This window comes from Leptonychotes weddellii, chromosome 10 (genome assembly GCF_054177405.1).
Source record: "Leptonychotes weddellii isolate Sample4059 chromosome 10, ASM5417740v2, whole genome shotgun sequence".
NCBI lineage: Eukaryota > Metazoa > Chordata > Mammalia > Carnivora > Phocidae > Leptonychotes > Leptonychotes weddellii.
The window spans coordinates 44,593,297-44,606,172 of NC_138378.1; the positions used below are offsets into that span (position 1 = coordinate 44,593,297).

Sequence of the window (12,876 nt, forward strand, 5' to 3'; positions counted from 1 at the left end):
CAGGGAGTCTGCTTCTCCCTCTGACCCTCCCCCTCTCATGCTCTCTCTCTCATTCTCGCTCTCAAATAAAATCTTAAAAATATATATATAAATAAATAAATAAATAAAAAGCAGTATTAGAATGTAAGTTCCCTGTACGAATGTAATGAATGTAAGAGCATGTACTTTTTTTTAAACAGCTTTTCCCAATACCTAGAAAAGGGCCAGGCATTTGTAGTTGCTCAGTATTTACTGGGATGGTATACCAACCTAAATCCACTATTAAACCAAGACTAATTGAAAGGAATAACTGAATAACCACTTAATTTCTCTCATTTATACAATTACACTAGTGTAATCCTTTACTTTTCTAAATTGTGAATGTTCAACAGCATGTCTGAACTAACAAATCCTAGATTGTCTAGAGTATCTTTCAAATTCTTCAAATACCAAAGTTTTAGATCATTTTAATAGTTATCTGAAAATTATACCAATATTCTTTGCCATCAAATATTACAGTGTATGAATAATTTTTTATACTCTAAACAGATTTCTAATTAGATAATACAAAGTGGAGCCAGTTGGGGGGAAAAAGTACATGTCGTTGTGGATTTATACTACATTAGCAATTAAATAACAAAGAGAAATTACAAAGTCCTTTCCTGAAATGTGACACAAAGTCTTTGTCATTAATGCCCCAAGCCATCTTTTAAGCATCTTTGGAATACTAATACTGGAAAACAGTTTACATGTCATTTAATCAAATTTCTGGTCCAAGCATTAGCTTTTATTTTTTTTCTTAATGCTTTAGGACAGCATAGAAGACAGTGTAAACTGATTTCTCTAAAAAATATCTAAGGCACACTTGCCTTTACTTGGAATTTATTCTAAAATTATGACAAAGGCATCAGCTGTCCCAGCTGAAAAACTACAACACACTTTGTATCAACTTATATTACACAGGTCTCCAAAGAAGCCAATTCTTAATACTAAATGTGCATATATGTAGTCCATGGTTCTGTTAAGGTTCAGATAATTTCAAAGATATACTGCAATAGGTTTATTTAACTGGCTTTGTGGCCAAGTGGATTTAGTGATAGTATTCCAGCACTCATTACTCCCACACACCACACATGACATCCCTCTCCTCCTCTATCTGGTGGTTGAACAGGTATTATATGATAATCTATTTCCAAATCCCCAAACGGAATAAACGCCACTGTCTTTCACTAAAAATGAGATGATTTCACTGGGAAGAACACAGGAGGGTAGAAGGCAGAGGGTAGAACATTTGTTAACACGAGAATGTGGTTTGAAAACTAAGAAATACCCACTTCTGAAAGACAAAAATGAATGTTGGTAATGAGAATACACAAAAATATGTGCTCTAGATTCTTTGTAGTTGTACTGAGTAGGCTGATGAGAACATCTCCCCCTCTCCCCCCTGCTCTGCCGCCTTTTTAGCAGTTTGCCTGACTTTTGATACTAGTCATTTCCAAATAAATGTTCAGTGTGTAAGTATCAAACTTGAAAAGAAGTCACTTTCTTGGGAGCTTTGGAAATTATGTGGCAGTCTGATTTACAGAACTTTAATTGTCCTCCTTACTTTGGCTCTAGAATGAACAAACAACTAGATGCACAAGTAATAAATTTTTAAATGTCATGGCTGTTAACAATTGTCACTTTATTTTTGCTACAAAATTCACCAGAAAAAGGTACTGCAACAATCTAGTATAAAGCAAATCTTTAACCAAAGAACATGGTATAGACCTTTTTAAAATAGTCATACTTTATCACAATAACTGCAAGGAAAAATTCAAGTTCTATCAGAACCAAGCTGCAGTTTGAGGTAGTAGAAACAGATGACAGAAAAGTTAAAACAAAAACAAAAAACTAAGGAAATACTTGTTTAAAATGTAAAAATTAATTTAATACCTTTGAAAGGGCACAGGAAACTACATATCATTTTAAGAAAAGAAGGTACTCTACTTAAAAGTTAATTTAACCATACAGGAGGTGCAAGGATTATAGAAGAGCACTTTGGTTAAGTCTCTACCCTCTGTGGCTCTACCCATTCATAAGTGAGTCTCTATGCATAAATGAGCACACCAATAGTTAAAATTACCAAATATATTTCAAATGTAAAATAAAAATTATCCAAGTTGTGGTCCCTTTATTCAAATGGTAAGTTTATCCATGCAGGAAGTCCAATATCTTAAAACGTAAAATTAAATTGCATATATCATATTCCTTCAATAGTTTGAGAAGGTCTATTGCTTTTAACAAGATTAGTATTATTCCATTTTAATACAGATATGTCAGGAGTACATAAACACAAGTACACCTGATTTACACCAGTGTTTAAACTTTTATTTCACACCATGCAAGGTCAATTATAACACATTAAAAAGTGACAACAGCTATAAGCTGCAATTTTACATTTATACACTGGAAACGTCCATTTTCAAAAGCTGAACATAATTACCATATTGTCACAACAGCTAAGCTTCAATTCAACTGTTTATACAGGTAAAATTTACTATGAAAAACAATGATTTTATATCTGTCCACATTCTGTGATACTAATTCTTCGACTAACAAACCCTTTAGGAGAGCCAAATGATTCAATCTTTTTCACAGTATCCATGCCATCCTTAACAAACCCAAATACTACATGCTTAAAGTCCAAATGTTCTGCTTTTTTCAGTGTTATAAAAAACTGAGAATTATTGGTATCCCGGCCTCGATTGGCCATTGATAATAAGCCAGGACCAGTATGTTTCACATCAAAATTTTCATCTTCAAATTTATCTCCATAGATAGACTGTCCTCCTGTTCCATCATGTTTGGTGATATCTCCCCCCTGAAAGAAGATTTCAATTAATAGGAATTCTGAATAAAATAATAAAATACACACAGATCTACCACTTACACATTAAGTCCTAAAAACTCAGCTTCCTTGAGAATGTGGTTTGAAAACTAAGAAATACCCATTTCTGAAAGACAAAAATGAAAAGGTCTTTTTCCCACCCTCAATTTCTAGCAGGTTTCAAGGTATTAGAAATTTAAACCATTTTTAGGTTAAAAGTTTTTGTGGGGACAGGAAGTTGGGTGCTGACACCAACTAATATACAGAAAAGCTAAAGAAATCTTAAGAAAATTCCAGGCAAAGAGAAACACTCAAATTTCTCAAGTTAGTGTGGTTCACTTTTCTAGACTTCAACTGTGATATACAATTAAATACAATACTTACTTGGCAAACAAAATCTGGAATTACTCTGTGAAAAATGGAGTTCTTGAAGCCAAAGCCTTTCTCTCCAGTGCAGAGTGCTCTGAAGTTCTCGGCAGTCTGAGGAACAACGTTTGAAAATAATTCCATGGTTATACGTCCTAGAGGTTCATCATCTGCGCAAACATCAAAAAACACCACAGGATTTGTCTCCTTCGATAACTCTGCTGTCAGTGATACTTGTCCTTTCTGAAGTTTCAATAAATTCTGTTGACATTCTTCAAATTTTTTTTTAAAACCATCAGCCATTTCTTTGGTTTTAAACCTCACTGCAAGCTGTTCCACTTTGGCTTCTCCATCTATTAAACAACAAAACAACACAAGGATGGACCTTAATATTAAAATAAATGTTATAAACTCTCTTATATATTTGCTATGGATTTTAGAAAAGTCCAAAAAAGTGAAAAGTAGCATTTGAATGTAGAACTCACCAGCATAATCTGAGGCAGTCCAAACTAAAGCATTGTTTGAAACATTCAAGGGTTTTAATTCCATTGTTTTAGTGATAACATGGTTTGCACACACTTTAAAAACCTGGTCTCTTCTCATTAGGATCCGGTAGTAATTCTTCATTGTATGCCAAAGAATCTTTATGTCTCCTACACCACGCTCCTTCCACTGACTGACCTCTCGATCCCATCTATAGAGTTTGGCTCTCTCTTTAAATAAAATTTCTTCATCTTCTTCTCCGGATTTTACTTCTACCTATGACAGTAGATAAAACTGTAAGCTGCTGCTTTTAACATGACAAATTCCAAAGATCCAAATTCCTCATGATATTGTTTTGCAATGACAATAACAGAATTTCAACTATAGTATCAAGATAAATGGTAATATCCAAGGGCTGGGAATACATCTGATTTGGATGAAGCAGTAAAGACCTGGTTTGTCATGAAATATTTATCTTATTAGGATTCTTCCTCCTTTTGGAAAGTAAATACATTCCTTTATTTATATTATTTGTATTTATAAATACAATCTACTATTGATTGTAGTTGAAAACTGACAAAGTAATTTGCCTAAAATAACATTCTTGTCCAGAAAATGTAGTTTACTTTTTATTGAAAGGATTTTGGCAAGTATGAGATTGGATACTTTTTTACTCCCAGAATTACGTTATGAAAACAAGATATTCTAAAAACAGACGAAAAAAACTTAGTTATTCCCAATAAGTTCATGTAGAATTTATATATATATATAAAATAATAAAAAGCTTCCATTTGAAAGGGTAAATATTCTGAAAGAAATGCAAACAAAGTTAGTCCTGCAAGTCAAGCCTATGTCAAGTTTTAAACTTAAAATGTGAAGTTATTAGTAAGAGTTCCATTCTTTAATAGTTACCTCAGGTAATGACACTATTGGTTCAAAATGGATATCTTCATTGTGAACGACTTCTTCATCACTACCATCTTCATCTTCGCCAACTTTACTGGTTGACTGTGCTCCAAACACAGCTGCTCCAGTATTTGCCCACTGGAAATTTTTATCTGATGAATAAATTAGGATATTTAAACAGTGGTATCTAATTTTATATGCTTTTAATCCCCCTGTTACTTTGAGGCCTATAATTTCCAATGATATAACATATACTTTTAGTAAAAATGCTTAAAATTATATTACTCTGACAAGTTTAACTCATATGGATTGTGAGCACACAGTACATTTAATATTGTTTATGCTCTGAGCTACAAAGATAAATTTGCCTTGGGCAAATTTCATGATACTAAACTACCCAAGAACTTCCAGTAATGAAGCCCGTTCTTGAAAATACATACCTTGGAACTCTGAACAATTAGCTCAGCTAATAAAACTTCATAAAACTTCATAATATACTTCATAAAACATTTTATCACATGTGAAAAGTAACTTTTGAACCTAAAAATGTCCTCTCAAAGAGGCCACACCTGCTACTTCCAAAGTAGTTAAAGCAGCCCAAACACATGTAGGTTTTCTACCTCAACTTCTTCCTGAAGTAACTAGTGTTACAGCTTAGACTTCTTGGCCAGGTGGGAGATGGTAGCGCTGGGAGCTCACTGACTTCAACTATCCTCAAGGGATACTAGGCTGTTGGGACTGAAGACTCCCTGTTCCCATGCAGAGAAACAAAGAACTTACACCTTGGAGAAGATGAAAATTAGTTCCTTCTTCATCCCCATCTCAACTGAGATGGCCCAGCCTGCTAATAATACATTCCTCACTATCTTAGAGGAAAGAAACACCTCTTAACTTTTCATCACTTGTTAATGAAAATTCTACATCCAGTGCTAAAAACTCTTAAGGCAAAAATATCACAGATCATTTAAAAAGTAACTCAGCACCTTGAAGAAAGCACAAAATGAGTACCTATTAACAGTAACTCCCTCTAACCCAGATTTAGTGGTGAGAATAAAAAAACTTTAAAAAGAGAGAGAAGACAAAAATTCTTAGGAAGATACTGCAAAAGAGGGGTGCCTGGTGGCTCAGTTAGTTAAGCAACCGACTCTTGATTTTGGCTCAGGTCATGATCTCAGGGATGTGAGATCGCGCCCCACAATGGACTCTGCGCTGGGCGTGAAGCCTGCTTAAGATTCTCCCCCTCTCACTCTGCCATCTACCAATGCTCTTGCATGTACAAGCACATTCTCTCTCCCTCTCCTGTCTCTCTTAAAAACAAAAAACAGGGCGCCTGGGTGGCTCAGTTGGTTGAGCAACTGCCTTCGGCTCAGGTCACGATCCTGGAGTCCCAGGAACCAGTCCCGCATTGGGCTCCCTGCTCAGTGGGGAGTCTGCTTCTCCCTCTGACCCTCCCTCCTCTCAATCTCTCTCTAATAAATAAATCTTTAAATCAAAATAAAACAAAACAAAAAAACAAAACTGGTTCAGAACTCCCAAGCAGAGAAAAATTTTTAATTACCCCCCAAGACCCTTGAGAGGTATGGCAGAAAATTCCAAAATGTCTCAATGGTTCTTAATGCTGGGTGAATTATTAGAATCACACAGGAACTTTTGTAAGATATCAATGCCTGGGCTACCATGCCCAGAGAGCCCAATAATAGGTGTTTAAAAAAAAGCAAAAAAACAAAAAACCTCCCAGGAAATTCTAATACAAATCCAAGGGTTTTCTGAAAACCATTGATTTGAAGAGACCAGGAGGAAGAATTTTACAGTAAAAATGTAAAGATACACGTCAATAATCAATATCCATTTCATAGTAACAGTTCTATGTAATAGTACGTAGGAGACTTCTACTATGTGTCCATGTTTAATGAAAACATTACAAAATCTGAAGGAAATATGATAAAATAGTGATTACTGACAAAGGCAGGTGATCTCTAAACAGGAACTCCCTTATTATTCTCTTAGTTTCTATATTAAATATTACACAACAGACGTGGAATTGATTGACAGACTTATATGAATAGAACTTGTGAAGAAAATGAATTTTTTAAAAAAACAAAAACAAAAAATGAACAGATTTAAAAAAAAAAATCACCACAGAAAAAGAATATGCAAATAAGGAGAGAAAAAAAAAGATTCCTCTGAACTTAAAAACCAACAAAACAGAAAGTTTAAAATCAGAAAGGTCCATGCAATGCCAGAAACAACTCATTAAAAAAAAAAAAAAAGGAAAGAAAGAAAGAAAGAAAAGAAAGAAAAGAAAGATACCCACATTCTGGTGAAATTTATGACCTCTTAAAAAAAAAAAACTAAAGAAGAGCAATGAAAAAATCTAAAGATAAATCAAACACAAACAAAAGGAGAACTGACAAAACAAAAAGGTATTTCTTTGAAAAGACAGCACAAATTCCTGTCAGATCTAAGAACAAAACAAAGTGAGAAATGTAGTTGAACAAAGAGCTTGGTGAATCATCTCACTGAAAAATGACAAGTGGTGGTGAGGAGTAAATGTCATGAGGTTTGAGTCTAGCCTATTTTACACTTTACTGCAACAGTACGGAAAGAGTACTTTGAAAAGGTTACACTGAGTAACAAGCAACCTAACTCATCAACTTTTATTTGATAATTTTTTGTGTGTGGATAACTATATCCACTATAGGGCTTTTATTATCCTCTGACTTCAGGCTACTATACATTAAAATGAAAATAAGCAACTTGGGCGCCTGGGTGGCACAGTTGGTTAAGCGGCTGCTTTCGCCTCAGGTCATGATCCCCGGGTCCTGGGATCGAGTCCCACATCCGGCTCCCTGCTCAGCAGGGAGTCTGCTTCTCCCTCTGACCCTCCTCCCTCTCATGCTCTCTCTCTATAATAAATAAATAAAGTCTTTATTGAAAAAAATAAAGCAACTTGACATCAATGAAGCTATGAATTCCAGCATAACAAAAAATACCTGAAGGTAATTTCTGAAAGTTTTACATGTGCTTCTGTAAGTGGCGGGTGCTATGAAAGAAGTGTAAGCATATGGGAGGGAAGAACGCTATTCGGATTTAATTCGGAATTAGATAAATCATGTAAGTATGTATCTTCAATAAAACTTATTCCATAAATCAAGCAACTTAGGTGGTGCTATAATCAGATATATAGAAGTCATTATAAGAATGAGAAAGTAATATGCCAGTAAACTTGAAACAATCAAGTAATGTATTATATTCTACAAATGATACAAAATGCACTAAAAACAGAAAACTACTGAAAAAGATGGGAAACCTCACCAACCATAAATTTATCATGATAAATTAGCACAATCCTTATGTTCAAACTCGATCAAGGAAACTAGAAAAATAGAAAACTATAAAATCTCCTTAAAAAATACAGATGCACAAATCTTAAATATTAACAAAAACCAAATCCAAAAGCATAAGTAAAAGAACAATGCACCAAAATCAAGGTAATTCCAAAACTGGAAAGGGTTCTATATTTCAGGATGGGGAAGACATCAACAGGATTTATAGTGAATTAAGAGAAAATTCTTATGGTTTATATTAATAAATGTCAAAAATAATAGAATATAGAAGCCCTTCCTTATTAAAACCCTAAACAAAATGGAAGGTGGAGATGAGGAAAGAAATGTCCAACTTAGTTACAATACTGTGGCAAAGGACTAATTCTTTCAGTTGTGCTTGATTCTGTAACATCATTAAACTCTCTCCTCCCGATCTTACCTTTAGAACCAAAAGCAAAATCCCCAGAATTACTGGAAGCCAAGTCTGCAAATGACAGTCCTGTGCTACTTCCAAATCCAAATGAAACTGTTTTGCTTTCCACTGGCAAAAGGAAAAGAGTAATTTAATATTTCATTTAATATATACTGAACATCAAAGCTTTACCCAGGATCCAGAGAGAATGTGGGTGGGACATTCTATACTACCAAAGGGGTTGGGTATGTGGTGTGCATTATTTGTCTTCTGGTTATTTCTCTAAAGAAAAGTTATAAAATACACCCAATTTTTGAACTTCTTCAGTATTAAGTGTACAGGTACTATTCTCATGGAAAACTACACCAAAAGCATACCAAAAATCTTTTTTAAAAATGAGATGTAGATCTATACTAAACCTGATAAAAGAGCTATACACTTTCTGCTTTATAGAGTCTTCTATAATCTAAAACTATCACTCATTTACAGGTAGGGTTTTAGGAAAGATCTGCATAAAGAATTTTTCTGTTCTCTATTCTAAATAAGCTAACAAAAAATGAATGTCTTACTTATCTTTGGTCACCAGGTGTTTGGGGGTCTTAATTCTGACAATGTGTAGCTACATGATCTCTTAGAGTCCTAAGCCTTACTTTTACTTTCATCATCTGAAAACATATGAGATTTTAGGTCTGAAATTACTTCCTCTTCTAACATATTAAGACTCTCAAGTACCTATAAATGATGTAGTAATTGTGCATTATTCAAGACTACTTCTGAAACAAATTAGGTAATACAGACAAGCAATTATAAAGGAATATAATTATAAAAGATTCCCCCTCTTCTAATATCAACTGAAATGAAAAAACGAGGACGAAAGCATATCAGATCTTAATTACTGTAACTGATTAATTTAATGAAACAGGTAGAGAAAAAGACATTGAAGTAGTATCATAAAAATTTAACCACCTTATTTTAGTATCTACAATTACTTCATATATAAATTTTAATATACTTCAATGATAATTCAAACAATATGCAAATGGCACCATTTTCACAAAGAAAATCTCCGCATAAGCAAAACTACTGTCATTTATTCTCAGGTAAAAAGGTCAGAGTCACAATGCTTCATATTCCTTAATAACTACAATTCTAACAATAAAAATACATGTTTATTATCTTTTGTTGACAAGGCAATATGATTTTCTGGTTATTACAAATATCTCTGGCCCCTTTATACATTTCAAAATGTGTTTTAAAGGGAAGGGAGTTTTTAAAATTGACATTTCAATCTATTTTCTCAAACATAACAAATAGGTATACCTTATGTAATGTATGCCTAGAAGGTTTTTGGAAAGGTATCAAATTTTACCTTGGCTTGTAGAATCTGCATCATCTTCCTTTCTAGTAGACAAATCTACAGGTTTGTCCACAGTTCCAGAAGAAATAGGTGGTGAACTAATAGATTTGGTAATAAAATCAGGTTCTTCAGATTTACATAAAAATGGTACAGTCACTTTAGTCCCACCTGTATACACACTGTCAGCCGTGTTAGTTATTTCCTCATTCTGAGATTTCTGCAAAGAGGAAGTAACAAATAACTATGCTATTAAATACTGATTGACAAAAAGGATCACATACCCTATTTTAAAAGAAATTGAAGACCTGGGCATTCTGGACAAAATGCAATAAGCACACTTCACCCTCTCTCTCCCATTCCACGCTCCATCCTATCTTTCCCAATACCTACAACTCAACTGGACTGAAACAGAAATTACAAGTATAAAATGCCTCTGAAAGGTGGATGAAAGCAGGAGGATTAAGAACCCCAAGACTTGAGGTATAATCTGGTGTTAAGAACCTTCCAGGGTTTTTCCTTCCCTGCCAACCTATATTCCAGCCTGGGTGCTAGAGCAGCTCCAAAACTGAAGCTGCCAATGACAGAGATGGAAAAAAGTCCCAAGAAAAGCCAACTCTCCCTGGCCAAGGGGTCATGAAATGATCCATGTGTTGAATGATCACAAAAAAACTTTAAAGAAGCGATTCTAGCAATGCTCCAGGATATAAGGACACATACTCTTTAAAACAAATGAAAAGATAAGTTCTCAGCAAAAAAAAATTGAAGGTAGGGGCGCCTGGGTGGCTCAGTCATTAAGCGTCTGCCTTCAGCTCAGGTCATGATCCCATCCCAGAGTCCTGGGATCGAGCCCTGCATTGGACTCCCTGCTCTGCGGGAAGCCTGCTTCACCCTCTCCCACTCCCCCTGCTTGTGTTCCCTCTCTCGCTGTGTCTCTCTCTGTCAAATAAATAAATAAAATCTTTAAAAAAAAAAAAAAAAAAGAAGGTATAAAAAGAGTCAAGTGGGAATTTTACAACTGAAAAATACAATAACAGAAAGCTCACATGGAACATTTACCCAAAAAAGACCACATTCTGGCCCATAAAACGCACCTCAACAAATTCAAAAGAACAGAAATCATACAAAGTATATACTCAGTCCACAAAGGAATTAAACTAGAAATCATTACCAGAAAGATAGCTGGAGAAATCCCAAATATTCAGAGATTAAATAACACACTTTTTAAAATAATATGTTTCCGAAGGTCTCTAGAGAAGTTAAAAATAGTTTTAAATAAATATGAAACTACAACTTATCAAAACTTATAAAATGCAACAAAAGCAAGGAAGGGAAACCTTTATAGTACTGAATGCATACATTAAGAAGAAGATCAATGGGGCGCCTGGGTGGCTCAGTCGGTTAAGCAGACCGAGCCTTTGGCTTGGGTCATGATCACAGGGTTCCTAGATCGAAATCTGCTTCTCCCTCTCTCTCAAATAAAATCTTTAAGAAAAAAAAAGATCTAAAATCAATAAACTTCCACCTTAAACTAGAGAAAGAAAAGCAATATCCAGTTAAAAATATTTATTTTCTTGAGATATTCTTTTGATAAATGCATTAGATAGTATGCTGCTCCCAAATATTTGGTGATATTCCAAATATCATTCTGTTACTGATTTCTAGTTTGATTCCGTTACTGTCTGTGAACATACTTTGAGTAATTTCAGTTCTTATAGGCTTAATGAAGGCTGTCTTGGTAAAGCAAGAAGAGAAGAAAAAATGAAAAGTATAGCAGAAATCAATAAAGCAGGAAATTAGGGGCGCCTGGTGGCTCAGTCATTAAGCATCTGCCTTCGGCTCAGGTCATGGTCCCAGGGTCCTGGGATAGAGCCCCACATCGGGCTCTCTGCTTGGCGGGAAGCCTGTTTCCCCCTCTCCCACTCCCCCCCTGCCTGTGTTCCCTCTCTCGCTGTGTCTCTATCAAATAAATAAAATCTTTAAAACATAAAAAATAAATAAAATATAAAGCAGGAAATTAATAGAGAAAAAAAATCAACAAAATCAAAAGCTGATTTTTTGAAAAGGTCAATAAAAATTGATAAACCTCTAGCAGGTTAACCAAGAAAACAACAAAGAAGATGCAAATTATTAATATTAGAAATGAAACAAGGGGCGCCTGAGTGGCTCAGTCGGTTAAGCGTCTACCTTCGGTTCAGGTCATGATCCTGGGGTCCTGGGATTGAGCCCCTCCTGCAGCCCCCTGCTCAGTGGGGAGTCTGTTTCTCCCTCTCCCTCTGCCCCTCCCCCTGTTTGTGCTCTCTCTCAAATAAAAAAAAAAAAAAAATGAAACAAGAGCCATCACTATTCACTTTTAACTGATGGATATTAAAAGGGTAATAAATTTTAATGGATTTCATGAACACAGTTATACCCACAAATTTGATAACATAGATGAAAAGAACCAATTCCTTTAAAGACACAACCTACCAAAACTCAAAGAAGAAGAAATAGATAATCTGAATAGGCCTACATCTATTAAAGAAAATGTATCATCAATCAATTAATATCCTTCCAGGACCAAATGGTTTCAGTAGTGAGTTCAGTAGAAAACAGAAGCAGAGGGAATACTTTCTAAGTACATTAATCAAAAATTAATAGGAGAAACAGACACATCTACAGTTATGCCTAGCAACAGTCTTCTCGGTAATAAAAAGAACAAGGAAACAAAAAATTGGTCAAAGATATATTGAGACTTGGACAACACAGCATCAACTAGTTTGATCTAATTAACATAGAACACTACCCCAAAAGAGCAGCCTACACATTCCTCTCAAGTGCACAACAATCACCAAGACAGCCTTCATTAAGCCTATAAGAACTGAAATTACTCAAAATATGTTCACAGACAATAACAGAATCAAACTAGAAATCAATTAATAGAATGATATTTTGGAATATCACCAAATATTTGGGAGCAACATACTATCTAATGCATGTATCAAAAGAATACCTGAAGAAAATAAATATTTTTAACTGAATGAAAATGAAAATACAACATAGTAAAAGTTTTGGGATGGAGCTGAACAGTTCCTAGAAAGAAACTTACAGCATATACTAGAAATGAAGAATGGTCTTAAATCAGTAATTTAAGGTTCCACTTTAAGAAGCTAGAAAAAGAGCAAAATAAATTGGAAACGAC

General features: G+C 34.6%; 1 protein-coding gene across 3 annotated transcripts in view; it reads right to left on the minus strand.

Moving 5' to 3' along the window:
* Positions 1 to 1,625: 1,625 nt before the first annotated feature.
* The window catches only part of LOC102749113 (E3 SUMO-protein ligase RanBP2), an 84,451-nt gene continuing 73,200 nt past the window's right edge, over positions 1,626 to 12,876 (minus strand). For all 3 annotated transcript variants that reach the window (XM_006728939.3, XM_081833284.1, XM_081833285.1), the window contains 6 exons: positions 9,711 to 9,915; positions 8,369 to 8,470; positions 4,610 to 4,755; positions 3,700 to 3,973; positions 3,233 to 3,567; positions 1,626 to 2,842 (listed from right to left, as the gene is read on the minus strand). In XM_006728939.3, coding sequence (XP_006729002.2) covers positions 2,537 to 2,842; positions 3,233 to 3,567; positions 3,700 to 3,973; positions 4,610 to 4,755; positions 8,369 to 8,470; positions 9,711 to 9,915 — 1,368 coding nt within the window. In that variant the 3' untranslated portion in view covers positions 1,626 to 2,536. The remainder of the gene's footprint in view (positions 2,843 to 3,232; positions 3,568 to 3,699; positions 3,974 to 4,609; positions 4,756 to 8,368; positions 8,471 to 9,710; positions 9,916 to 12,876) is intronic.